A 27,609-nucleotide genomic window follows, 5' to 3' on the forward strand; every position below is an offset into this window, starting at 1 on the left:
GAAGAAGAAGAAACTCCTGAAGGAGCTGCTCCAGTGAAACAAAGAAGCTATCCAGGAACAGAGTGAGGGAGAGGGAACAGAAAACTAATGTTGGAAAGCAAGAAAGAAAAGTCTCAGGATGATTTTGAAGAGATGTGAGCTCGGCAGCAGACTTCGAGGACAATGGGTCCGGACTTAGCAGAAGGGACAAAGGGATCCAGGAAGGATGCTTCCAAGCCAAAAATGAAACCTGTGGGTTAACTCCATTGAGAGACGACTTCCAATTCTGCCAGAATTTGAAGATGAGTCACATATGGACAGTTACATAGAAAAGTAAGCAAGTTTTTTTTTTTTTTTAAAGAGGTAATCATTAACTCCATGGAAAACACAGTCTCTACAAGAAAGAAGAGACCAGCAGAGAATAGTGTTTGGGTCAGCCTTAAGTAATATTTACATAGTTATAACAATGCAAACACTGACCCCTGATTTGACGAAAAAGGATAACTATACCAAGAGGGAAGAGGGTAGGGAAAAACACTGTGTAAGTGGTGAGGTGGGGCTCTTTCCTCACAGGAAGTCAAAAGAATCTAAAACAGAAAAATCAAGACATAGAAATGTAGGTACCTAAGTAGGAAAAAAAAAAAAAAAAACAGCAAAAAGAAAGTATTCACCCTCAGGGAGTGTTTGACTCTCTGACCACGTAGCATATAGAATCTGACAAAAAATTAAATTTAAAATAACATTTTCCTGGCTGAACAAATCCTTCTAGCAGCTTGAACTAAAGATCAGCATATTTTGTCAGCATATATTTTACTCTCTGGACCTCAAATTATAGACAATGATATCATTTTGGAAGAAATTAACCAGGATGAGTAACTCCAGCCCACTAGGCAGCCTCTGGCAGCTCAGGGCTCTGGTGCTGCCCTCCCACCCCACTAAAGAAATGCATCACATTTAAGTCATGCACCACTAATTGTTTTTTGATGGACTGCCAGCTTTGTGGCAAGATGCCAAGAACGGGGGACAAAGACAGTGTTAGCGATGACAACCCTTTTAGCCTGCCTCCTGTGTGGGATACAAGAGACCATGAAAAAATATCTGATTTCCGAAAGGCCCACAGAGGCACATCCAATGCAGTGATCGCCCTGCGTGCTTTCTGAGCACTTGGTCAAAAGGATTTAGGGCCTGAGGTGGGGACTTTTGAGTTCCCTCACCATGAGAGGATGCAGTCAGAAATTTGATCACAGAGCTCAGAAAACAAATTTTCTCCCCTTTTCTCTGATCTGCTCTTTTGTTTACTGAACGGATGGATGGACAAGTCAACGAAGGTACGTATCTGTGTAGGAGGTTCACGTGCAGATATAATCTTTTTTAAATTTTTTCATGTTTATTTATTATTCTTGAGAGAGAGAGAGAGAATGAGAGGGACAGAGAAAGAGGGAGACACAGAATCCACAGTAGGCTCCAGGATCTGAGCTGTCAGCACAGAGCCTGACACAGGGCTCGAACTCACGAACCCGAGAGATCATAACCTAAGCCGAAGCTGGACGCTTAACTGACCGAGCCACCCAGGCACCTCTAGGTGTAACCTTCAGAAGCACGATCACGTTGTCGGTGCCTTTTTACATTTTTGGTTTGTTTCTTTTGCCAACCACATCAGAGCCTATTCCTACACGGTCTAACAATCTCACGGCGCTGAGAGGTGCTCCTCTTGGAAAACTAAACATGCACTCAATACCTTCACTGCCAAGTCTTTTTTGGAACCCTTCTTTGAAAATTCACTTTGGAGCCCAAAGCACAATGTTTAGAATAGACTCATTGGTGGTCAATCATCACTGTTTTAGGGACGATCTGATTTCTGGAACCAGCCATATTTTGATAAGTAGCTCAAAATTTGTATATATTGTGTATGCATAGAAGAGCTGTATGGAAACAAAAATTCTTAAGTTCTGTTTAAATGAATTTCTTATTGAAAAAACCCTAAAGTGAGCCCTTATTCGGCACCCTATGGTGAAGCCAAGTCCCATCTCCCCTGTCACCTGCTTGGTCTGCCGGTGTTAGGGCCCCACCACGTGCTTCCCCCCCCCCCCCCCCCCCCCCCCCCCGCTAGAAGCAAACACACCTCCAAAGCCCTGGATCCAGTTACTCAAAAGGGTTCCGTGTCAGGCAGGCTAGCAACAAAAACCGGGACTTGACACGCTTCGCAACCTCTAATAAAAGGGTCTTGCCAGGGAAGAAGATTGAGTGTCTGAAGTGGCACTGAGAAATTAGTTTTTGGCGGCATGCACAGGGACAATCTGTCGGAGAAGAGATCTGGCTGCAGAAGGAAAGTGCGGTGGGGGAGGGGGGGGAGGGCAGGGAGGAGGTGGAGGAGGAGGGAGGAGGAGAAAGGGGGGGAGGGGGAGAAGCAGCCATTGAGGGGACGTGGGGGTGAAGGGGGACACACGGATGCCTTGTGGGGCACGGAAACCCCCGGTCCCCCTCTCCAGTCCAGCCATCTGCTCTGCTCCGGCCGGGGAGGCAGGCAGGCAGGCACCACGAAGCTTGGGGACTGACAGCTGGACCAGCAAACAAAACCCAACAGGCCGCCTGCCTCCCCACCCCGCGAGAAGGGAGAAGCCATCAGTCAACTCCCACTTTTGGAAAGTGGCCAAGTCTCGTCACCCGGGCTTCACCTGGCTCAATGAAGGAAGCCCCTCCGGGCGCAGCAACTGAAACCCCGCCAATGCCCACGGGTCTTTGTGGAGCCGCCTCCTGCGGAAAAGAAGGAAAATCTGTCTTGCTTGTCTTGCAGAAACTTTTGCGCCGCTCGGTGACAGCCTCACTAGGGGCTTCAGCACGCAGCCCAAGAACAGGCACTAAGCTCCCAAGACAGCTCTCCAAGATCCTTTTCCGGATACTTGTCTGTAAAAATTCCCCGCGCACGACCTGCAGTGGCCCTCAATGCCTCCTCGGCTCAGCCCAGCTCAACCTAGGCTGCAAGAAGCTGTGGCTTCCTCACTCCCAGTCAGGCCACCCTGATCTCACACAGAGGCCAGGGGGAGAGGAGATTGTCCTTGTGAGCAGTGATCCCGGAGGGGACACCTATGGGGAAAGGGGAGACCGGGAGAGTCCTCCTCTCCCGGAGGGCTTCAGAATCTGCGCCAAACGGAGTCCCAGGCACTGCAGTCATTTTGATTCTATCGGGGCTACATCCCAGCCCCAGATGGGAGGAGGGTGGCGAGGGGAGGAGGGAAGGAAAAGAAGAGTGGGGAGGTGGGCTTTGGGGCCCCATCCTGCCCGACCTGCTGCCCCCCGCCCCCCACGCCGCGCAGAGGCCCAATGGGTGGTGAGTTCTGTGCGCTCACCCCACCCAGAGGCCAGCGGAGGAACTGCAGCCTCTTTGGAAACAGGATTTAAAATTTATTAACTGCCTTTACTGGATTAACTCAGGGCGGGCGGCTCTCACTTCTTGGGGAATAGAGGCCCTTGGGCAGCAGAAATTCCTGACGTTAGGAGACAGTGCTACTCCTCTGCCATCGCAGACTCTTGGAGTGAAGACCCCTCTGCCAATATCAGGCCAGTGTCTCCACTTGGAGAGCCTCTCCTAGGGGCCTGTGCCTCCCCCAAATTCTTTTAAAATGTAAATATTCATGTCCCGTTAAGGATGAACGGATGATTTTAGCTGTTAGAGCAGGGAGAAAAGGACAAGGAGAATGTCTAGAGCCGGGAGGAGGGGTTATCCATGAAGAAAGGACCCAGTGGGATTCCTTACCAAGGTCCCAGGATGCTCACACAGACCCTGGGAAAGAACATGCCAGAAAGAAGAGGGTGCTTCAGTGCAGAGATCCTTTTTTCTTTTTTTTAGTGTTTATTGATTTTGAGGAAGAGAGAGCAAGAGCGAGCAGGGGAGGGGCAGAGAGAGAGAGAGAGAGAGAGAGGAAGAATCCTAAGCAGGCTCAGTGCTGTAAGCACAGAACCCCACAAGGGGCTCTATCTCACAAACCGTGAGATCATGACCTGAGCCGGAGTCAAGAGTCAGATGCTTAACCGACTGAGCCACCCAGGCATCCCCAGTGCAGTGATTCTAAAAGCACTTTGGCCAGGATGAAATCTGGCCCTGATCTTCCCTGCTCTTCATAAAAACAAAGCCACTGAGACCCATTTGCTGGTTCTGGCCCATTTATGAAATTGCTGCCTGCCTCTCATAGCTGTGAAATACCCATTCCTACAAGAGACAGCATCTGCAGTGGGCACTTGCCAAAGGGAACTGAGGTGTCGCCTCCCCCCATCTCACCCTGACATGTCACCATGAGACAGGGGTGTTTGCCACTCAACAGGGCTTTTCCTTATGAGAGGGACAACATGGTCCCATCTGCCGCCAAAGCGGAAGCCTCCAGGCCCCAGCCTGCACCAACCCTGCCCAGGGCTCCCTCTAGCCTCGTCACAGACTTCCTGGGCTCATGGCGCGGGTTGTGAGTCCACGGTAGCCCTAGAATAAAGAGACCGAGTGGTTTGTTGTCTGACCCACGACAGACTTTTCCCCTCCCCCTGCCTGCCCCCAGCCAAAGCTCCTCTACCTCTGAAATGAGAAGGTTGTGCTATCCGTGATTCTCAGCTCTAGCTGACATTAAAATCATCTAGGGAGTTTTTATTTTTTTTTATTTTTTTCCCAATTTTATTTTTTTTAAATAAGAAATTTATTGTCAAATTTTTCCATACAACACCCAGCGCTCATCCCAACAGGTGCCCTCCTCAATGCCCATCACCCACTTTCCCCTCCCCCTCCCCACCCCCCATCAACCCTCTGTTCTCAGTTAAGAGTCTCTTATGGTTTGGCTCCCTCCTTCTCTAACTTTTTTTTCCCCTCCCCCTCCCCCATGGTCTTCTGTTAAGTTTCTCAGGATCCACGTAAGAGTGACAACATATGGTATCTGTCTTTCTCTGGATGACTTCTTTCACTTAGCACAACACTCTCCAGTTCCATCCCCGTTGCTACCAAAGGCCATATTTCATTCTTTCTCATTGCCAAGTAGTATTCCATTGTGTATGTAAACCACAATTTCTTTACCCATTCGTCAGTTGATGGACATGGAGGCTCTTTCCATAATTTGGCTATTGTTGAAAGTGCTGCTATAAACATTGGGGTACAAGTGCCCATATACATCAGCACTCCTGTATCTAGGGAGCTTTTAAAAATCATCTGGGCCCCATCCCAGCTCCATTAAATCAGGATCGCTAAGCACGGGGCCCAGGCCACCTGTAGTTTTGAAGACGCCCCAGGTGATTTTGGTGCGCAGCCTGGCTGTGAGGCCCTGAACTAGATGCCCTCTGAGTGCCACTGGGCTTCTGTGAGTCTATAAATCCAATCCGAAAGGCAGCTCCCCTTTTCAGGAAGAGGCCTCCCCAGGGAGCAGGCTAATCAGGCAGCTGGACATGGGGTGGGGAGGGGGGTGGAGGGGAGTGGGGGAGGGGCAGGTCGTGCAGCAGGAGAGCACCAGATACTCCTGGCTCCGTCTGGAAGGGGGAGGATAAATGGGTCCTGGGAGGACCGGATGGCTGTCAGGGCCTCAGAGGACTTGGAAGCAATCCAGAACTCACCAACATGCACGGTGAGGCTGGGGGGGAGCACTGGAGGGAAAAGAGCTTGGAACAATTCAGGCTATTCACGGCGGGGGGCGGGGGGGGGGGGAGAAAGACCCTCTCCTACCTTAATCAGCCCCTGAGAGTGATTGCAGGTGGGAAGGGGCCCCCTCTCCTACACGTGTGGCCCTGCAAAACCATGCCTCAGGCGTTGGTACTTGGAGGGGCAGAGTGGTTCAGCTCTGTCGCTCCCTAGCTGTGTGGCCCTGGGCATGTTACTTAACCCCTCTGTACCTCGGTTGCTTTGTTCACAAATGGGGATGGTAATATGGTGATGTGCTCGCAGGGTTTCAGTTAGGATAAATGAGTAAGTACAAAGTGTACAAAGTACACAGTGCCTGGCACACAGTAAACGCTTAGCGTTAAAAATTCTTCACAGGGAAAGATCCCAGGGTTAAATAAGTTGAGGAAACACCGTGTCTAAGATAAATAGCCTCCTTCTCTGCTCAAAGTAACAATACTTTGGTCTGAGCTGTCAGCACAGAGCCCGACGCGGGGCTTGAACTCACAAACCACGAGATCATGACCTGCGCTGAAGTCAGACGCTCAACTGACTGAGCCCCCCAGGTGCCCCAAAATACCATCAAGAATAATAATGGTATGTATGTCAAAGGTTGAGAGGATTAAGTGAGATAATGGACGTATGAGACCCTCAGCCCTCCATGCACACAATGGGTACTTAATAAATGTTACCTATGAGTGTTATTAATATGCGTGGTGGGTCTTTGAGAGAAGGAGAAGCATTTCACAGACCTGGGCTCTTTTTCTACACAGCATCTCCCAGAATCAGTGCTCCAGGAAGCACACTCTGGAAAAAAAAAAAATCACAGAGCAGGGGTGGCCACATGTGTCCCCACCCTGTTGCCAAGGGACCGAAAAAGAGGAGGCTGGCCAGGGCAGGGGCGGCAGGGACTTGGCCATCAGGAGTAATGTACTGATGGAAGGGAAGAGCTGGGCCTCTACTGCTCCGGCTCCCACACACCACGTGGGGCGGGGTGCCTGTGGGAGGGGCAAGCGTCTGTGATGGAGGAGAGCCCATTCGACCCTTGACTTTGCCACTGTCGGTGGAGGGGGAGACCCTGGACAAGGCACGGTGCTTCTTGGAGCTTTGGTATCTTTCCCTGTATAAGGATGGGATGCGGGCTATAAACTTGAGAATGTCTAAGGTCCCTCTGGGTCCCGGATTCCATTTATGTGCATTTCTGCCAGAATGGGGGAGGCGAGAGAAAAAGGAATAATGTCTAAGCCTGGGTGTCTTCTAACCATGATCCCTGGGTCTAGACTTATTTGCAGTGGTTTCCAGCAAGGTTCTAAGGCCTGCTCGTGCACTCAGCCATTGTATTCTGTACGGATTGAGGATGTTAATAGAATAAAGGGGTGAAGTGTCAAGCCAAACCTATCTGTCACGGGGTGGGGGAGAGAGAGAAGCGAAGACTGGTCCTCACGTCAACCCCTTCTGTATCCGAAGAGACCCACTCTGCCAAGTGGCCAGCTCTTTAAAAGAAATTGTTTAAATATTCTATATCTTCCAAACTAAAGGTCAGGACTCCGATGTGGGACAGGATTTTTTGTGCCACCAGGTACAAGATGCAACCTCAGAGACAGAATGTGGAAGGTGACATCCCAATTTTGGCCAAGTGCAGTTGGTTTAGGGATGACAAGGGACAAAACAGCTGAAAACAGTGTCCCCCCAGGTAGTCCAGAAAATACCCTCATCATGCCGGGACTTTCTCTTCCTCCGTCCATCTGTATGTTCTCCACAACAGGAGCGTTGCTCTTTCCACATTAATAGAAGTGGCAAACTTTGTCCTTGGCATTCCCACAGAGTCAATAAAAACCACACTGGATGCCTGGATTGGCCTGAACCACTCCCGACCAGGTCCAACCCTCCTCTGGGGGATCTCTAACTGCAATCAACTGCGAGACTGCGAGACTTAACGTCCACTAACTGATTGCAGAGGAACAATTCCCCCCCGTTTAGCTTATTAAACCGCTAAGAGATGTAATGACCTACTTGGGATTTGTATCCACAGCCGTGTTCCTAAGGCTGTGAACTCCTCACCAAAGCGGCGAACGGAGTAGCGCCCCTCCCACCCCATGTTACAGGCTGAGTTCCCACCCCTGGCCCTTTTTCCTGCTTCTGTTCTTAATTTCCTGTTGTCTATTGTCTCTCCGATAAGTGCTGAAAGGGGGAAGGGAATTATTTAATTGCTTTAAAGATATCAAACAAGCCAGTGCTCGGGTTATCTCCTCCCCACCCGCTCTCTTTCTCCAGCTCACGGTTGTGTTACTTGGTTACTAACTGAGCCGCAGAGAAGTCGAGGCAGCCCCAGGTGTGACAGTGCAGACTTCACTGGGCAGGTGGAGAGGACAGTCAAAAGAATAGCCATTAGGAGTCAACGAGGGAGCCTCAGGAAGGCTGCTGAGTACAGGTGGCAGCAAAGTCAATGCCTTTCGAGGCATTCAAAGGGGGACGAGGGGGAGGCGTACATTATCCAGACAAAATCAACAATCGCTCTAGAGTACACATTTTCTGCTGTCAAGGTCAATGCTATTCAACCCCATTCACTCTGCCCTGAACAAGAGACAGGTGCACCTGAGGTGGACTGGACCAGCATTTTTTTTCCAACCTGTCATTAGGCAAGGAGAGATTTCACAAGTTAAGGACAGGAAGGGGGATTTCACTGCACTCCATCTCTGAGATAAAGAACATTGTTGGAGGGGCGCCTGGGCGGCTCAGTCGGTTAAGTGTCCGACTTCAGCTCAGGTCATGATCTCACGGTTCGTGAGTTCGAGCCCCACATCTGTGCTGTCAGCACAGAGCCTGCTTCGGATCCTCTGTCCCCCTTTCTCACTGCCCCTTCCCCGCTCATATTCTCTCTCTCTCTCTCTCTCTCTCTCTCTCTCTCAAAAAAAATCAACCTAAAATTTTTTTTTAAATAAAAAGGAACACTGTTGGGAGGAAGTGGGTCACCCATTATCCTCCTTCCCTGTCCTTGAAATGTATGTTTCACCCATTTGTCCCATACTAGGGTTCACTTCAAGGGTGCAGCCTTGAGAGAATAAGGTATTACTGAGACCATCAGGTCTAGAAGGCCTCTATAGACATTTTTAAGATTCTGGCAGCACCCAAGGCAAGCCTCCTAAGTCAATTCTCTTGCTTCTTAAAACCACCACCTACCAATCCGGACTGGCCTGCCTATTTCCTCAGTCTCTCTCTGCCCTCCGTGTAAAGCGCCACTCTCGGATTTCACTAGAGAGTTCCCGAGGTTGCAAACCAACGGGCACACAGAAGGGTGCCAGCTCACCACCCAAGCTGCCTTGAAGGAAGATGATCCTGATCTTCCGGGAGCAATTTGCTCTTGCTGGTATGCTACTCATGCTAAAACAGAAAGAAAAACAAACCAAGCATCGTCCTATCAGGGCCACTGTGGTCGGGGCGGGGGCAGGTGCATAGAGGCATTGAAAGCCAGTGGTTCCTTCTCGTGCAGGTTACAAAACTGTGGTTGTTTTTAAAGTGTATTTATTTTGAGAGAGAGAGAGAGAGAGAGAGAGAGAGAGAGAGAGAGAGAGAGAGGAAGGGGAGGAGCAGAGGGAGAGGAAGAGAGAGAAAATCCCAAGCAGGGACTCCAATGCGGGGCTCGAACCCTCGACTGGGAGAGCATGACCTGACCCGAAACGAAGAGCCAGACGCTTAGCCGACTGAGCCACCCAGGCGCCCCAAAACTTGTGGTTACTTTGTTTTCTTAAACGACACATGTTCAAGACCTTCAAGAAGACAGCATGATCGCAAGGAGAGCAGAATGGGCCCTGTGTGGGTCTTCCTCTTCCTACAGACCAGTCGGGTCACTGGTTTTAAACTGGAGATGGCAACAGGGGTTGTTGCACCAGCTGCGTGCCCTGGGCATGCAGAGCATGCGGAATTCTGAGCTCAATCCCACTCTGCCCTCCTGGTACCCTCAACACCCCCATCTCTCCCAGCCAACAGTGAGCAGGGACACCCCTCTTCTAGCGAGCCACCTGCCCCAGCCCCTCTACCCTGCACACAGGAGTCGAGAGAGAAGCTGCTTCCTGGATGGTTTGGAACATGAGGCAACCACTCACTCAACTTCCATCTCGCTCCCGGACCCTAGCAAGAGGGATTCGAGCCCCATCATAACCAACAGCTCAGAAAGAGACGAAACCCAAGGAAACCCTGATCCCTCACCCCCTGCAGCAGCTACCCCAGGACACAGTGTGGCCCAGACAGATACTTGCCGCTGACTGCTACCCAACCGGGCACTTTCTTTCCCAGGTGACTCACCTATCTCCAGGGCTCCCGCTACCCGCTCCGCACGCAGCCTCTGGACTTGTCAGCCCATAGACAAAACTGGAATTGGTGTTTGCTTTCTGTTCCCCGTCTTCTAAAAACTGTACCCAGGGAGATGAGTTTGTGACTGTGCTTGGAGGAGGGTGAATAAGGAGAGGCTGCAGGATCGATTATGACTTATTAATCTATTGGAACAGAAGCTGAATCATCACAGTCAAAAATGAAAACGCTGTAAAAAAAAAAAAAAAAAAAAGAGGCGGGGGGCGCCTGGGTGGCTCAGTGGGTTAAGCATCGGACTTCGGCTCAGGTCATGATCTCACAGTTTGTGAGTTCGAGCCCCGCGTCGGACTCTGTGCTGACAGCTCAGAGCCCGGAGCCTGCTTCGGATTCTGTGCCTCCCTCTCTCTGCCCCTCCCCTGCTCGTGCTCTGTCTCTCTGCCTCTCAAAAATAAATAAACAGTAAAAAAAAGAAAAGAAAAAAAAGAAAAGAAAAGAAAACGCTTTCCCCGGGGGATTCAGCTCGCACTTCCTGCGTGTCCCCTCTTGCTCACGCACAGCTCGCAGGAGGGGAGCCGAGCTGGGTCCCGCCAACAGGTGCCGTCGGACAGGGTTACAGGCGGGCGACTGGCTGTATGCCTGTGCACCTCCGAGCACGGAAAGCTGGGAGAGGGCACGAGTCCTCTGCTGAGCCTCGAGCTGAATTCTGGAACCCCTGTGCCGGCTCACACGCTGGCCCGGAGGGGTGCTGGCCACTGCATGAAGTGCTTTCCCCCACACCCGTTTCCTCCCTGCTGTCCCCGCGGCCCTGCGCCCCAGGACGACCGGCTCTGCAAACTTGTCTGACGGGAGATGGCGGAGGTCCCGGCGCGGAGGTCCCGGCGCGGGTCCGGGTCCCCCGGGCCGCCACTCCAGCCGCACGGAATATGCTGGCTGGAACACACCCGATCCTGTGCAAGCGGTAAGAGGGAACGCAGCGCGTGTCCCCGCCACGAGCGTCCGGGAGGCCGGGATCGCTCGGCCCTTCACGCCCCCGCCCCGGTGAGCTCGGCCCCGCAGCCCCCGGCGGGTTCTCCACGCGGCTCAGCCCCGTCCTCCTACGGACCAGCGGGCGGAGCGAAGCTGCCGTGACGTAACCGGGCGGGGGGGAGGCGCGTGGGGAAATGTGCCGAGGGGCCCGGGCTCCGCGGGGCCAGTCCCGGCGACGCAGCCACCCGCGCGCACGCGCTCGCTCGGCCACCCGCGCCCCGAGCCTCAGTCCGCGCTCGGCGCCGGGGGTCTGCGGGCCCTTTGGGCTCCGGGCGGCGCGAGGGGCGAGCGGGAGCCGGCAGCGCGGGACGCCGAGCGCCAGGCGCCGGCCAAGCTGCTGCGCGCCTGGGCGCCCGGCGGGGTTGGGGACGGTCGCTGGGTGCCGAAGAGCCGAGCTAGCCGAGTGCAGCGGAAAAGCAAAGGTGAGGCGTGTGTGCGTGTGTGAGAGAGAGAGAGAGAGAGAGAGAGAGAGAGAGAGAAAGAGACGCACTTGGGCACCTGGGTGCATCTGCGCTGCATGGTGGTGCGCGCCTCGGTGTGCCCGAGAGTAGGTCCCGGAGCGTGGTTCTCCGCCCCTGTGCCTTTTGGGCGGCGATTTTGGTGGCAAGGAACGACGGCGGGTGCCCTGGAGTGAGTGAGGGCTGTGGATCGTGTGTGCGGGATCGGACGCGTCCGCACCACCGCAGGCTGGTGTGCGTGGCATGCGCCCTTGTCCAGTCCTCGTTCCCCAGCCGGCTCGTCCAGGTGGTAGCTGCGACGGGGGACAACTTCTCTCCCAGCCGCCTGCAAAAGAGCCCCCACGCGAGGAGAGCGAAGCCGGCTGGGACGGGGGTGGAGGGTGTCACTGCTGGGGGCTCCTGCGGGGCGTGCATTCGAGATCCAAGCCTGTAAGGGGCAGGCGGTGGAGCAGAGAAAAAGGGTGGCTTCTCCTCTGTTTTTCCTTTCCCCGCCTGGGAGACAGATCCCGAGAGGTCTAGGGACTCCTTCCCCAGCACCGGGGAGGAGAGGGCAGTTCGCCTATGTTTGGAAAGATCCAACCCCTGAGTGGCCCGCGCCCGGGAGCTGCCGGCCAAGCCCCCAAGCGGCTGTTAACAGCTCCCCGCGGCCCTGATGCCTTGGCCACCACCTCTGCGTTTAGCGACGGGGAGTGCTGGCACGACAGTCTTTAATCTCCCCCATCAGCCTCCTGGAAATAGCAGAGGATTCTTTAAGAAACCCTTGGACCTGAGGGCCGTGGAATTGAGTGATGAGGATTTTCTGTGCCAGCCTGGGGAACCAAATGGACTGTCCCCAGTCTCACCTCTCCCCCATGCCCTTTGGCCAGGCTGCCTGGGCTTTCCTCAGGCGCTGTATTGCCGTGGTGGCTAGCACCTGACTATTGTCTCTTTCACCAGCAGGGCTGAGCTATGGCTGGCTGGAGACCTACTTGGGTTTAGCTGGCCACTGGGGAAGTGGTGGTGAGGAATGAATGGGGGGCTTGGGGTGGAATGTTGGGAAGAAGGGAAAAGCTGGAGCCCAACAGGATTTAGGACCGCTCCTGATGCCCAGTCCCAATGCCCACACTCGATTCATAGGCTCCCGGAAGGGCAAGGGATACCCCAGACCATTCTCACCCTCCTCTCCAACATAGCCCAGACTCAGTCTCAGAGGAAATCAACAACTAGCCATTGCCAGTGACTAACTCTTAGGCTGGAAAAATAAGGCAAGCAGAATTCTAGCCAAGCTTCCTTGTGCGTCTAACTTAACCCCAATCCAACAGGCATTGATTGCCTAGCATGGGACTCCACTTTCCCCGGGACCCAGATGAAGCAGAAGGTCACTCGGAGACCTTAGGCAGCTGACTTCGTTGTTGATGAAATAACAAGAGTCACTGTGACTTAAACTCATTTCTTCCTTGGAGAGGGCTCCCACTCTGGACTGGCTCGCCAGCTTACCACCTCTGCCACCTTCACCAAGCCCTGAACGCTATGTGCTGCTGCTTCACAACCTATTTCAGAAAAACAATCACCTCAGGCAATTCCATCCCACTGACGGAGACCCCAGCCAAAAAGGCAGAGTTAGGGCTGGAGATCAGCATTTGACCCTCCCTCACTGTCCTCCACCGTCATCATCTCGATCTCCAAACCTCTAGACAGCGCTCTGTCCCCCAGAGGTGTTCAGGCTCACCCAGACACTGAAGGGTGACCTTGCATGTTACATAGACGGGACCTTGGTAGTGATGAATACACACCCCAGTGCAGGAGGCTTCAACAGGATTCTGGGTCTGTAGAATTAAAGTACCAATAAGACGGTTAGAATAATAGTGGAAACAACCCAAATTAACCCAGGGATACCCAAAATGGTTTCTTTATAATTTCGGTTTCTAAGAGCTGCCAGTTTATGCTTTTTACCCAACGAAGACATTAAATCCTGGGTCCCCAAAGTACTTTGCAGAAAGGTCAGCCACAGAGCCCAGACCCCACTTTACAGATAGTTGCCCGGTAGGGAAATTAGCATAGAGAGGGTAAACAATTGTGCCTGGCAGTGCAGAATGAATCAGAGGCAAAGGTGGGCAAGGATTCTCTAGAACTTGTTGGTGGCTAAGTCCCCTATAGCTCACTAGCAGTCTCTCCAAGCATAAAGGAGCAATCTCCAATCTTCACTCAGGCACCAGGGAAAGTGCCCTGCTCGGGAGAGATGTGTCCACCAAGTGAATTATTCCCACTGTGTGCTGAGCACACCAGCCTTTTACCATCTTCTCTCTTCCTGGAATGACCTCCTTCCTGCCCTTCCTGCTTTATTCTTCATATATTCAAGACCCAGCCTACACATTCCTCTTACGAAGCCTCCTCTGAATCCTTCAGGAGAGGAAGGCATTCTTAAGCCCTTTGTTCATTTCTCCATGCAATTCACACCCAATAGGAGTTGGCTTCCTTGCCTGCCCCCCCCCCCTCTAAATTACCACCTCCTAGAGGGCACCAGACATGCCCTGTTCATTCCTATATCCCTGGTGTGCAGAACAAAGAATCTGCCCACCCACCCCCCCAGCACTGTTTTTTTTTTTTTTCATGACAGTAGATAAATCACCTAATTATGTGATGGGTATTGTTTTATGACTTGGGCCAAGCCAGTGGAGTTACAATTATTTTCTGAGCGCTAACGTAAAACAGGAGTCAGCTGTTTTAAACCAAAGCCCAATTATCAGCCACTAGTTTTCCAGTCCACCGAGCAGCAGATATGATGCTGTGAAAAACGCAGAAGAGTCGAGCGTCTTGTGTTTCAATCCCAGCTCCACCAGTTACATACAAGGGAATGGGAGCAAATTACTTCAACTCCCTAAGCCTCGGTTTCTCGTCTGTAAAACGGGGACAGTTATCCCACTTCATAGGATGGTGGTGAAGATCAAGGGGATAGAGGCGTGAACGAACCAGGTAGTGTTGGGAATGCACTTCTGTGAATGAGCCTGCCTCCCTCACACCTGGCTCCCGTTTTCCTCCTTAACCAGGGGATCCCAGGCAAATCCGCTGGAGTGTTAGAAGATGAGCATTCCGGAGCAGTAACCCCCCCCCTGCCCCCAGGGAGTAACCCTCCCCCCCAGGGACTCTGTGAAGCATGCGAAGGTCAAGCACTGGGTATTGGAGAACGAAAACAGAAGAAACAAACTAAACTAAAACATGATTTTAAATATAAAAGCAAGCCAGATTTTTACTTTTGATATTTAAGACTATAAATTTATTCATTATGTGAGTAGATTTCAATAAATTAGAGCTAACTCAGATGGCAGAGGAAAAAAGGGGGAAAGAAGATTTTTTTTTTTTCAGTTCTGATTATGAGCTCAGCACAATGCCAGGCATTTCCACATACATTTCATCCCTTAACCTCCATGATGCCCCCATTTTTAAAAATATTTATTTTGAGAGAGGCAGGGGAGGGGCAGAGAGAGAGAGAGGGAGAGAGAGAGAGAATCCCAAGCAGGTCCCATGCTGTCAGCACAGAGCCCCATGCGGGGCTCAATCCCATAAACCGTGAGATCATGACCTGAGCCGAAATCAAGAGTTGGACGCTTAACCAACTGAGCCGCCCAGGTGCCCCGTGACGCCCCCATTTTCACAAATGAGAGAGAGTGAGAGTGGTCGTGTGGCACGAGGTCACACAGGCTTCATGGTGGAACCCTTCTGCTTTACCTCTAAACTCTGGGATTTTTCCACTTGGGATTTTTAGAATGGAAAGACTCCAAAGCAGTCGGCAAGTCAGTGGAGATGTCCTCACAGGGAAAAGGCCAAGAATGCCCGTGTCAGACCCCTCAGAGTCAGTGGCAGGACTTCATGCTCTGCCTCTTTACAGTCTGGACCAGTCAACTCCTTAGGAATCAAAGTCCTTTTTTTTTTTTTTTTTTTTTCAGCCTCAGCCATGTCCCACACATGCGTCACCAAAGATGACAAGGTCAACCATGATGACCCGACCCAAACAAACCCTTCCCCGCATCTCCCTACTTCCCCCCCCCCCACCCCGGTGGAAAAACAACTCAAAGAGTCTGCACACTGATAAGAATGGGTCGGTAGCTCTAACGCTGATGCAGAAAGAGAACACGCTTTTCGACTGCAGGGCATGTCTGAGAGGGTAAACCGGAGACCCAGAAAGCTGGCGCGAGTGTAAGCCTCTGACTGGTGGACCCGTCTTCCTTTTTCCCTTGCAGATGTCACAGTGGATCCTTTGCCTCCAGGACACCTTAAGGTGAGAGTAAGATCTCTGGCTAGCTGGAATCGGCCTAGAGGAGTGTAAGGCAGCCATGGACATGGAGTACGAGCTACTCAATGAGAGCCGCCCGTGGCTTTCCCCTCCCTTTGACCTCAATGGCTCGGTGGTGGCGGCCAACGGCTCCAACCAGACAGAGCCATACTATGATCTGACCAGCAACGCAGTCCTCACGTTCATTTATTTTGTAGTCTGCATCATTGGATTGTGCGGCAATACGCTTGTCATTTACGTCATCCTCCGCTATGCCAAGATGAAGACCATCACCAACATTTACATCCTCAACCTGGCCATCGCGGACGAGCTCTTCATGCTGGGTCTGCCCTTCCTGGCCATGCAGGTGGCTCTGGTCCATTGGCCCTTTGGCAAGGCCATCTGCCGGGTGGTCATGACTGTGGATGGCATCAATCAGTTCACCAGCATTTTCTGCTTGACAGTCATGAGCATCGATCGATACCTGGCTGTGGTCCACCCCATCAAGTCGGCCAAGTGGAGGAGACCCCGAACGGCCAAGATGGTCAATGTGGCTGTGTGGGGAGTGTCTCTGCTGGTCATCTTGCCCATCATGATCTATGCTGGGCTTCGGAGCAACCAGTGGGGGAGAAGCAGCTGTACCATCAACTGGCCAGGTGAATCTGGGGCATGGTACACAGGGTTCATTATCTACACCTTCATCTTGGGGTTCCTGGTGCCCCTCACCATCATTTGTCTTTGCTACCTGTTCATTATCATCAAGGTGAAGTCCTCTGGGATCCGCGTGGGTTCCTCCAAGAGGAAAAAGTCTGAGAAGAAGGTCACCCGGATGGTGTCCATAGTGGTGGCCGTCTTCATTTTCTGCTGGCTCCCCTTCTACATATTCAATGTCTCCTCCGTGTCTGTGGCCATCAATCCCACCCCAGCGCTTAAAGGCATGTTTGACTTTGTGGTGGTCCTCACCTATGCTAACAGCTGTGCCAACCCTATCCTGTATGCCTTCTTGTCTGACAACTTCAAGAAGAGCTTCCAGAACGTCCTCTGCTTGGTCAAGGTGAGCGGCACAGATGACGGGGAACGGAGTGACAGTAAGCAGGACAAATCCCGGCTGAATGAGACCACAGAGACCCAGAGAACCCTCCTCAATGGGGATCTCCAGACCAGTATCTGAACTGCCTGAAAAATAAAAAATAGAATAAAACGCCAAGCTCTGCCAAGTGGCAATATGCTCCCTGCCCCCATGCCTTCCCTTCCTCTTGCCCATCACACCTGGCTTCTAGAATAGGGAATTGCTCAGCATGAGTCCAATCAGAGAACAGTGTTTGAGTCTGCTTGTCTGAGTGAATGATAATGTATTAAATTGATTACCTCCCCCTTAAAGCGAACATTTAAATGCAGGCAGACAATTCCAAGTCAGGAGAAGAAGAGATCATGCCTGGGTATGATCTGTAGAAATGGTGATGCTCAACAAAGATAGGAAAGTACGTCTGCATGTTCAAAACCTAATATGTAATCTTGTGGTCTTAACGTTTATACTTATCTATTCTATTCCTCTCTAGTCCCTGTACAGTCATTCCTACGTTCCCTGTGTTCAAGTACACGAGTAGCGAGTTGAAGTGTGCATAGTATAGGTGGACATTTGTTACAATATGGAACCCACAGAAGTGGACTTACCATGAAGCCAATAAAGTTTAAGCTTCAGGGATCTCACATGCTTGGGCAGTATTTTCACATGACCACATGTTTTCGTAAAAAATTGTAAAAGGAAGATATTTTTGTATTCTTTTTCTTAAAGACATCTCCTTAAAGCTTCCAGCCTCTCAAACCCACCTCTGCCCCCTGGGTATTTGCTTCTGTTTAATTTCCAGCAAGTTGGATCAGAGTGAGAAAGGCAAAGGAGTTATTTGAGGACCCAGACTATAAATTCATGTGTTTTCTCTCCTTAGATATAATCAAAGAATCATTCATTTACCCAAAAGGACTTAAATGCTTGGGGGGGGGGGGCGTTGATTATTGTATTTATCAAGACAAAGCCTGCTTTGTTGTAAGATTGCATTTGTTCCTTCTTAATTTGCTTTGGTCTTTCTTAGGGAGCCATGGAAGGGGAGGGTGGAGGAAATCACCAACATGACAGGCAAAAAGTTGACTGGAATTCTTGTGGGGAAACCATTTAATCCTCCCCCACCATGAAAATAAATGAATAAGAATAAAACAAGATTACACCTTGATGAGAAACCACGAAATTCTTCTTTTAAAAAAAGGCAGACAGGACTTCCTAATGAAAGAAAATGGAAATATAATCTAACAACTCCTTGATTTTTTTTTTTTAAGGAGTTGATACAAAGCTAGGCACTAAGAAAACCACAGTACACACTAAAGACCGAAGGATGCTATTCCTGAAACATAGGCATGGGAGCCAGCCAACCAAAATGTAGCAGGTAGGGGGTGCCTGGGTAGGAGTGGTGGCGGGAGTCCCATCCCTCACAGGTATGCCTGTGCCACCTTCCCCGCCCACCAGATACAAATTGAACATCGACCTTCAACGCCACAGACTCTGAGCTGTCCTCAAGCATGGTCATAGACAGGCACTCCACACCATCGGTGACATTTTTCTGTGCCTGAAATGGTAGATGGGCTCACGTACAAAGCAGTAAGAGACGAGATGATGCCCATTTCACTGAGCAAAATTTCCAGGGTATGAAGATATAACACGTGGGTGTTTGTAAGGATGCCATCATCTCTGGGTTTCTGTGAAAGCCTCACTCCCTGAGTGTCTCACATATAGATTTTACCATATTTAAAAAGGAGCCTTCCTCTTCTGGCTCCCTAAGCAAGGCCCATTTGACAGAATGACTAAGAACCCCACCTGTAGCGTTGCTGTTAATGTGCCGCCTTCGTTCTGTCTATATTATTCATGCCACCTCATTCCCGAAAGGACTCACTGCGGCCTAGAAAAATGTGCTCAGTAATATTATGATAGATAAGTAAATCCACGCAAAAACTAAAAGAGGCACAATTATAAGATGAGACTATAGGAAAAGCCATGACCCAAAAGTGCACGCAGTAAAATCCCACACTCTTACTTAAGGAAAGGTCGGCTATAAGTTCCACTCAGGACTTCTTAGCAGCCACAACTGATAGAAGGTGACTCTTCCTCCTCTTCCACCATAAAAACAAGCAAAGATTTGGAAGGAAATGCTTTAAACCCGGCTTTACCAATACTAATAATATGAGACATTCCCGGGTCTTTGAATAAATGCTGAGTTTTTACTTAGGGAAGGGATTCCAAGGGACCAAGAATTAGTGGAAATAATTTCAGGGAAGACGGACAAACTCTGTAGCACTCAGGCCCCTGCAATCAGACGCTCCCTCCAAGGGGGCCGGGGCCCACAGCAGCCGCCTAAAGTCTTGACACAAAATGCATATCCAGATATATAGTCGCTGCTCATCAGCAGGGCGATCATTCTAAGATTGAAGTTATAATTCTCTCCAAATAAGCAGGCAGGTTGCTACTGGATGAAAAGGAATTCTCCATTTTTCAAAATCTCTCTTTCAAGGATAACTTGCTCTCTGGTGGTTTTCTTTCTTCCAAAAGCGGGAATCAATAGCTGTTTTAATTTAAATGTTAACATAATTTTAATTCCAAAATGTCAGCTTAGCCTCAGCTCAGCATTCAATTATGAATATAAATCTGCTGGATGCTGGGAGAGAACAAAAAGTAAGGCACTCCAGTGAGTTTAGGGCATCTGATCATTTGGATTATGCAAGCTACTATTTAACCTACCCATTCGCATGGGTAGTTAAGAGCTGGTTAAACCTAAGTGGATCTGGTGAGGGAGGTATCAGGAGAGATAATAGGACATTGTGGCCTGTGTTGGACAACGTTAGCTTGTGTTTCAGTAACACGGAGTTGAGGAATAGTGAATATTTGGGGGATTTCGTGCCATAGCTTGGGACAGTCTAGGCGGCCAAGGAGAAGGACAGTGGGTAATGGAAGGACACTGCATTTCCTTCCTTTGTTTTTGGAAGGAGGAGAGGTGGGAGGAGGAGAAGGGGGAGGGGGAGGAGGAGGGGGAGGAGAAATCATGACTCTTTCTTAGTTGTAACTGCTAGGAAATCCTGAGTGGAACTTGTAGCCGACCTTTCCTTAAGCAATAGCGTGGGATTTTTACTGCACGCACTTGTGGGTAACAGCTTTTCCCTTTCCTATAGCCTCGTCTTAAAACTGTACCTTTTAAAAACATTTTTGCATGGATTTATTTATCTACCGCAAATGGCATGCAGAGGAGAAAATGCGGGCTGGTGGGTGGGGCTTCCAGAGCAGGCAGTAAACTGGAGTCTATTTGCTTACACAGATTTAATCTCCAGTGTTGATGGCTGACCCTTTCAGCCCCAGCTGCCCTAGATAGGAGCACCTCGCTGGAAAAGTGGACAGTGTGGTCACTGAGAGAGGTAGGAAGGAAATGACTGTCGAGATACGTGTTGCTAATCAGCTCCAAATGTGACGGTTCAATCAAGACAGCTAAGTTACGATGGAAGGCAGAGATGAACTTTGGCCTTGCTGAAGGATGATGGCAAGAGAATCATCAGGTCTCCAAGACGGTTGGGAAGGCCCGATTAGTGTTTCTGGAATGTGTGTCATCATAAAAATCACCATAGGCAGCGAGCAAGCCAAGCATTTTGAGATTTGTAACAACTTGTAATCAGTCACCTGTCTGATCCCGAGTTTTGCCAGATTCTGAAACACCACATTTCCTATCACAGGTCCGTCCCATCAGAGCAAACCTTCACCTAAGTGGTTGTTCGGCTCCTAATGTGTGAGTTTCTTGGAATAGCCCCATAGGCAGCGTCTCAAATTCTTCCCTCTAGCAGCTCATCTGGAAAGGAGGCACCAGGGACTGTATTCTACTTATGGCTGAAAAGCTTCCGTGGGTCTGTTACTCCAGTCGGCAGACCGTCAGGGTTGGAAATAGCAACTCCGGGGCAAGTGTTCATGCCTCCTGCCCCCGCAGCCCACTCCGCTTCTGTGAACTCAGCAGTGACTGGACACAGGCCGATCGCCTCCGTTTTCTCGTTTCGAGGCCGCGTGCACCCGGACTGTGCTACACGACACAGGTCAATATTAACCAAGACTTAACCACGCCGACTAGGATACGATGGACTCTCCCCAGGTTAAAAGTGAGTATAATCAATGAAACGCCGTGGCTTGCTCCCTGGGTTCAGGGGACAGAGACTGTCCGCCTGAGAACCGATCACGCAGACTCAGCCTCCGGGTGGGTGGAGAAGGGGAGACACTTTTAGCTTTTCGTCCCTCTTCTTTCCTGGCATTCCTGAAGGGACAGAGGAGGGACAGAAGAAGACCTCTCTGCCAGGAGACTGGTGTCTGGTGAGGAGAGGTGGCTCACTTTGCCCCTTAGCCTGTGAGGACTGGGCAGGCATCAAATCGCCCTGTCCTTGTAGGAGAGCCCGTGGAGTGTGACAGAGGCCTCTACTCTGAAGTGGCGTCCCATGGCCTCTCCCGCTCCGTTCTTCAGTGACTGGGCCTCTAATTCCTCCAGCAATAGAGCAGGTCCCTTTGAAGGGCAGTCACTAAAGAAGGAAAGGTGGAACCAAATCAGACCGCCTCAGCCCTGCACACAGGAGACACAGTTGTCCCAGGTCCTTATGAAGATTAGATCGCAAAATGGCCGGGAAATTCCTAGTTTCAAAAGAGGAAGACCCACGGTCAGCTCTACCGGACCACCTGTCGACCCGCCACTGGGGACCTCAAAGGTGCAGCAGTGCCATTCCTGGGCGATGCTCCCTCTTCCTCACTGAGGGCTGGTGCCCAGGCAAGGGAGTGTGGTCATTACTGAGAGAGCAGACATTTTCCCTCATGGGGTGTTATTTATTTTTTAATTTTTTAAATGTTTATTAATTTTTGAGTGAGAGAGACACAGCGTGAGCAGGGGAAGGGCAGAGAGAGAGGGAGATACAGAATCCGAAGCGGGCTCCAGGCTCTGAGCTGTCAGCACAGAGCCCGACGCGGGGCTGGAACCCACGAACCGTGAGATCATAACCTGAGCCGAAGTCTGATGCTTAACAGACTGAGCCACCCAGGCGCCCCGTCATGCGTGTTATTTTTAACAAGAAACCCAATTGTTTCTTGCACAACATAACCAAGGTCTCATTGTTTTGTCAGCGTTCACCAACGTCCTACTTCTCAGTGCAGAGGGACAGCCTCCTAAGGCTCGCTGCGCTCTGTGCCCTCGGACACACGCACCCCTGGGATGCAGCGCACAGGGCAACACAATGCAGCACACGTGTGTCCCACACATGAGGGACACACGCACATGCATGTGAGGCACACCGTGGTGCACGCACACATGCTCCCACCCAGTACACCTCCTGGATCTTGTGGGCAAGACTTCCAATGCAGGGATTCTCCAAGGCTTCCAATGGAGGGAGAGAACTGTAATTTGACTAACTCATTGGGAGTCTACAGACATTCACTCATTTTTTTTTTTTATGGCGGGGGGGGGGGGGGGTTAGATTGCATATAAGCTAATGTTTCACGCACACAACTCCATGCCAGATCATAGAGTGCAAGCCGGGACCGCCTGCTGTCCCTGCAAATAATGGTCACCTCAATTTCAAAAAAAGTAGAGGAGTTGGCAAAACCACATCCCCACTGGTGAAACAACATAAAGCACATGTCCTGCTAACAGCAATACTCTTGCATAAGAAAAAACATAACCATCTCTGTGCAGAAAAATCACTCAAAATGATTTTCAAATGGGTTCTCATGGAGGACAGCACTCTAACACATATTTCTTTCTCCCGTGCTGCTTTTTAAAAATTTTTTTCTCACTGAGGGGTAACCACCATACAATACTGTATTAGTTCCAGGTATATAATGTGACGGTTTGATATTTGCATATATTGTGAAATGATCACCACGGGAGTCTATTAAGCATCCATCACTACATGTAATTACAGAATTTTTTTTTTTTTTGTGATGAGAACTTTCAAAATTCACTCTCAGCAGCTTTCAGATAGGCAATACAGCATTATTAACTATAGTGGCCATGCCGTCCCTTACATCCCCTTGACTTATTTATAATGGAAATCTGTATCTTTTGAACCCCTTCATTCATTTCCCCCACTGTCCCCCCACCCCCCATCTTCTGCCTCTGGCAACCACCAATCTGTTGTCTGTATCCATGAGCTTGGTTTTGTGTTTTTTGGTCTTATTTTTATTCTTGTGTGTGTATTTTTTTGTTGTTGTTTTTTGTTATTTTTTAGATTCCACATGTAAGTGAAATCATATAGTATTTATCTTTCTCTGATTTATTCCACTTAACATAATGCTCTCAAGGCCCATCCATGTTGTTTCCGTTTCTTGGCAACCATAAATAATGCTGCAATGAACATGGGGGTACATGTACCTCTTTGAAATCCTGTTTTCATTTCCTTTGGATGGATACTCAGAAGTTACATGGTTGGATCATACTTCTATTTTTTTTTTTTTTTTTTTTGAGAGAGCAAGCAGGGGAGGGCAGAGAGAGAGGGAGAGAGAGAATCCCAAGCAGGCTCCGTTCTGTCAATGCTGAGCCCGATGTGGGGCTCAAACTCATGAACCCTGAGATCATGACCTGAGCCGAAATCAAGAGTCAGACGCTTAACCAACTAAGCCACCCAGGAGCCCTCTATTTTCAATTTTTTCAGGAACCTCCATACTGTTTTCCATAGGGACTGTGCCAATTTACATTTCCTAGCAACAGTGCAGGAGGGTTCTCTTTCCTCCCTAAAACATTCCTTTCTTGGCTTTTGGATAATAGCTATTCTGACAAGTGTGAGGTGATATCTCATTGTGGTTTTGATTTGCATTTCCCCGATGATTTGTGATATTGGGCACCTTTTTGTGTTCCTGCTGGCTCCCTGTATGTCTTCTTTGGAAAAATATTCAGATCCTCTGCCCATTTTTTTTAACCAAAAATTTTTATTGTTATTAAGTTGTAGGAATTCTTTATATATTTTGGATACTAACCCCCTTATCAAATATATGATTGCAAATGTTTCCTCATATTCAGCAGGCTGCCATTTCATTTTGTTGACGGCTTCCTTTGCTCTGCAGAAGCCTTTTAGCTTCACATTGTCCCAATTGTCTATTTTTGCTTTTGTTGCCTTTGCTTTGGGTGTCAACTTCAAAAAATCATTGTCAAGACCAATGTCAAGGAGCTTACTGCCTATGCTCTCTTCCAGGAGTTTTATGGTTTCCGGTCTTACTTTTAGGTCTATAATCCATTTTGAGTTGATTTTTGTGTGTGCTGTAAGAACACACATTCTTTTGCATGTGGCTGTCCAGTTTTCCCAGCACATCATCATGTATCGAAGAGACTGTCCCTCCCCCGTTGTGTACTCTTGGCTCCTTGGTCATAGGTTAAATGACCACATACGTGTGGGTTTATCTGTGGGCTCTCTATGCTGGTCCACTGATATACGGGTCTATCTTTATGCTAATACCAGACTGTTTTGATGACTCTAGCTTTGTGCCCCCATGCTTCTTAATAAAAATCAGGTTGAACACTTTGGGGGAAGTGGAGAGGCTTGGCCACCAAGAAAATGCACTGCAGTCTCTTCTTCAGGCATGAGCATACCCCCACAAAGAGGCTCTCCAATATCAAAGAAGTCTTTCCCTTGTCCATGGTTCCACTCCAGTCCACTCCCGTGGTTTGGGAGATCCACGTCAGCTCCTTCTCTTTACTTGTTAAGTACTGGCCAGTATGTGGTGAGAAAGAGAGCTGTGGCGCCCACCTGTAATCTAGACGCTTCCGGAGCAAAGACTGGATAAAGACTTACTTTGGCTTCACCTTAAATGCTTTTTAGCAGAGTAAGTCTCCTAAAACTTCTAAACTCCCAGGTGGATGGGCATGGTAGTATGTGTCGCAAGCTTGCTCTAGGAGGCAACAGATCACAGATGGTTCGCTTTTCCTCTGGGCCTTCACATGACCACCTTTTGCATTCTCCTAGCTCCCAGGGCTGGTCGTATTCTCAGCCACGCAGCACGTGGCCTCTGCTGGGAACGGTCTTTGCAGCCGAGGGAACCCATCCCTCCTCACCCGTTAAACAGAACATTTCTAGTCCAACTGAGCAGATACAAAATCCGGTTTGCCATCAGCAACATCGTTCTGGGCTGTTGGGTCATTGTGGAAATGGGTGTTTAGGGGATCTGGAATTTCAAGGGCTTCCTTTCTGCCTCCGGGATCAGTGAAGTCAACTCTAATCGTCGGAGAAGAACCAAAGTGGGGCACTGAAGGGGCGGACAGCAAAGCCTGTTGTCAGAGTTGGGCTTCACCTTCAAGAATGCCAAGGTCAGCCGAGGTCCAGGTACTCTGGTAGCATTAAGAAAGAAGTTGGAAGTGGGGGGGTGCCTTTGATCAGGGAGTCTCACATTTAAAAATTTTAGCTCATCAGAGTTCCTGTTCTTTAGTTTATTTTGTGTGCGCTGTGTGTGTGTGTGTGTGTGTGTGTGTGTGTGTGGTTTTTTGTTTTAAGTTCCACATATAAGTGAAATCATATAGTATTTATCTTTGACTTATTTCACTTAGCATAATGCCCTCAAGGTCCACCCATGTTGTTTCCACATCTTGGCGACCATAAATAATGCTGCAATAAACATGGGGGTGCAGGTACCTCTTTGAAATCCTGTTTCCTCCATCTATCTTTCAAAACAGTGTTCTCTAATATTTATTGAAATGTATATATATTGAAAATTTTTAAACTGCCTTGAGAATTCCACAATACCCACCTTTTTTTTGTTTTTTTTAAGTTCATTTACTTATTTGAGAGAGACAGAGAGCGGGGAGGGGCAGAGAGAGAGGGAGACAGAACCACAAGCAGGCTCTGCACTGTCAGCGTAGAGCCCGAGGCAGGGCTGGAACTCACTACCTGAGCTGAGATCGCTACCTGAGCTGAAGTCAGGTGTTCAACCGACCGAGCCACTCATTCGCCCAATGTCCACCTTTAAACAATAGAAAGACCTTAGTTTTCACAAAATGAGAAAATGAGAACCGACTCTGAAGGAAAGAGTCAGTAGAGGCATTTAATCCTATGGGTGGATGGTACGGAGCCAGGCCTCAAACTTTCCCCATCTCTCCCCTCTTCCGGTCGTAGCATGGCCTCAGACGGAAGCGGTCTACTACACGGTTGAACAGGAGAAAACAGTTCCTACTTAGCACAACCCGCCAATGAAGGCTGGTTTCCCATCTGTTTGCAGGAGGAAATTAGCCAGCCCAGCCACACAACCAAATGCCATGAGCGGCCTCCACGGTCACCCTATCTGATGATAATACAGGGCAAAGGTAGACAATTCTGCTCTCCCAAATGATGTGAAAGCCTTTTCTCCTGGAAAAAAAAAAAATCTCCATTCCAGTTTCCAACAGCCTGAGAACCATCTCAGCAAGAAAAAACAGTCAGTCAATGGTATGGAGTTGACTTTGACAATTGTTCAACAACAGTTTCACATGTATGGTATGTTTCCTAAAGTGTACTTACTCTCTATTTCGTAATCTGTCCGTCACTCACCATTAAACGACAGCAGGTTTTTACAAGCAGCGGATCAATCATTATCAGAGACTGAACATACTTCATACACAGGCGCTCACACTGCGTTTCACCCCGTCTGTTCTTCTGAGCGGTGCTGACATCGTTGTTTCCCGAAGGTGGTGGATGTCATGGAATTCGAGCCTTCAGGCCCCCTCCTACCCATCTGTGAGGGCTTAATGGGAGTTTTCTTTCTCCTTCCGTGCTCTGGACACAAGGAAACATGGGACATCCAAAAAAGCCTTCGGGAGTCCAACTGCAAAACCCATGTCAGTGACATGGTGTGATGGATGATTTTAATATGACAAGCTTAGGTATGCGAACAAGCTATGTTTATCATTCTTGTGGTACCGTGAATGTGGTTATTCTCGTGAACGTGTCATTCCTGCATGTCCGGTATTGAGATGAATTTGCTAAAACTGCTTTGGCCTTCAAGTAAGCTCTAACTAACTTTGTGAGTCTGTATGTGTCTCTGTATGTCAGATAAACTTACCTCTGTCTTTGCTGTTCTAATTGATTGTGTATACTGGAAAGCAAGAAGCAAACGTGGCTTTTAGTAACCATATTGCTTTTTTTCTTTGCAAGTGTTCTGTTCTATAAACTACCTTCACGTGAAATCATAGTCTCCATGGGCGGGACTCAGACTGAAGTTTGTTCATTAGGTCACCTGTGTGAACTCACCTCTGCTCCCATCTACCTCTGAAAAAGACGCTACGTGTTCAGGAAAATGGGCCACAGTCCCAGGTCACGAGATAACCTGCACTTTCCATGTTTCCCGAAACGCTGAACTGGAGAGTGTAGAATTTCAGAATTTTTTTTAAAACTCGAAACCCAATGAAAAGCCTACAAAACGTTTTCTAGATGTCTTAGCAATCACGCGGTAGCAAAAGGAAAACAAAACTTAAAACCAGACCACCACGGCTGAGTCCCTTTTGGTCCACAGACTGATCCTTAATGACCAGATCTGATGTCTTCGGGATTCTGGCCGAGTTTAAAGAGCATGGCTTAAGTCACGGTAAAGCGGATGGTGAAGGGGGGTGCTCCAGAAATGCCGTAAGGGCGCAGCAAGTCTTGCAGATGGCAAAAGTGATTACAGGGAAATAGCGGGTGTTTTAAAATTAGGTCAGAGAACTTTTTGTCACCTTCCCATCGCCTTTTCATTTACTCCACATCAAAACATGATGGATATTTCGAGCTGCTTAAAACAGGGTCTTGACCACAAACCAGACTGCTGAAACCAGTAAAGAAAGCGAGCCAACGTTTGCGGCGTTCACGAGGTACAAGCTCTGTTCTAGGTGCTGTGTATACATTGTCTCATTCAGTTCCCGCAGAAGCTAATCCCCAGGAGTACCACCGTTACCCCCACTCGACAGACAAGGAAA

General features: G+C 49.5%; 2 protein-coding genes and 1 long non-coding RNA gene across 14 annotated transcripts in view; 2 read left to right on the plus strand and 1 right to left on the minus strand.

Moving 5' to 3' along the window:
• The window catches only part of SLC39A11 (solute carrier family 39 member 11), a 428,457-nt gene that overhangs the window by 387,527 nt on the left and 13,321 nt on the right, over positions 1–27,609 (minus strand). The window contains exon 2 of one of the 12 annotated variants that reach the window (XM_045045245.1): positions 13,103–13,199. The exons of the other annotated variants lie outside the window; for them this stretch is intronic. The gene's annotated coding sequence lies outside the window, so the exon portion shown is untranslated. The remainder of the gene's footprint in view (positions 1–13,102; positions 13,200–27,609) is intronic. 12 annotated transcript variants of the gene reach the window in all.
• On the plus strand, positions 15,618–17,379 carry SSTR2 (somatostatin receptor 2). Its single transcript, NM_001309046.1, is given in 1 exon segment — positions 15,618–17,379. A coding segment is annotated over 1 exon segment (1,110 nt). The 5' UTR covers positions 15,618–15,704; the 3' UTR covers positions 16,815–17,379.
• Positions 19,727–26,859, plus strand: LOC123382100. Its single transcript, XR_006589962.1, has 2 exons — positions 19,727–20,821; positions 25,799–26,859. It is a non-coding gene; the product is annotated as an uncharacterized LOC123382100 (long non-coding RNA).

This window comes from Felis catus, chromosome E1 (assembly GCF_018350175.1).
Source record: "Felis catus isolate Fca126 chromosome E1, F.catus_Fca126_mat1.0, whole genome shotgun sequence".
Classification (NCBI taxonomy): Eukaryota; Metazoa; Chordata; class Mammalia; order Carnivora; family Felidae; genus Felis; species Felis catus.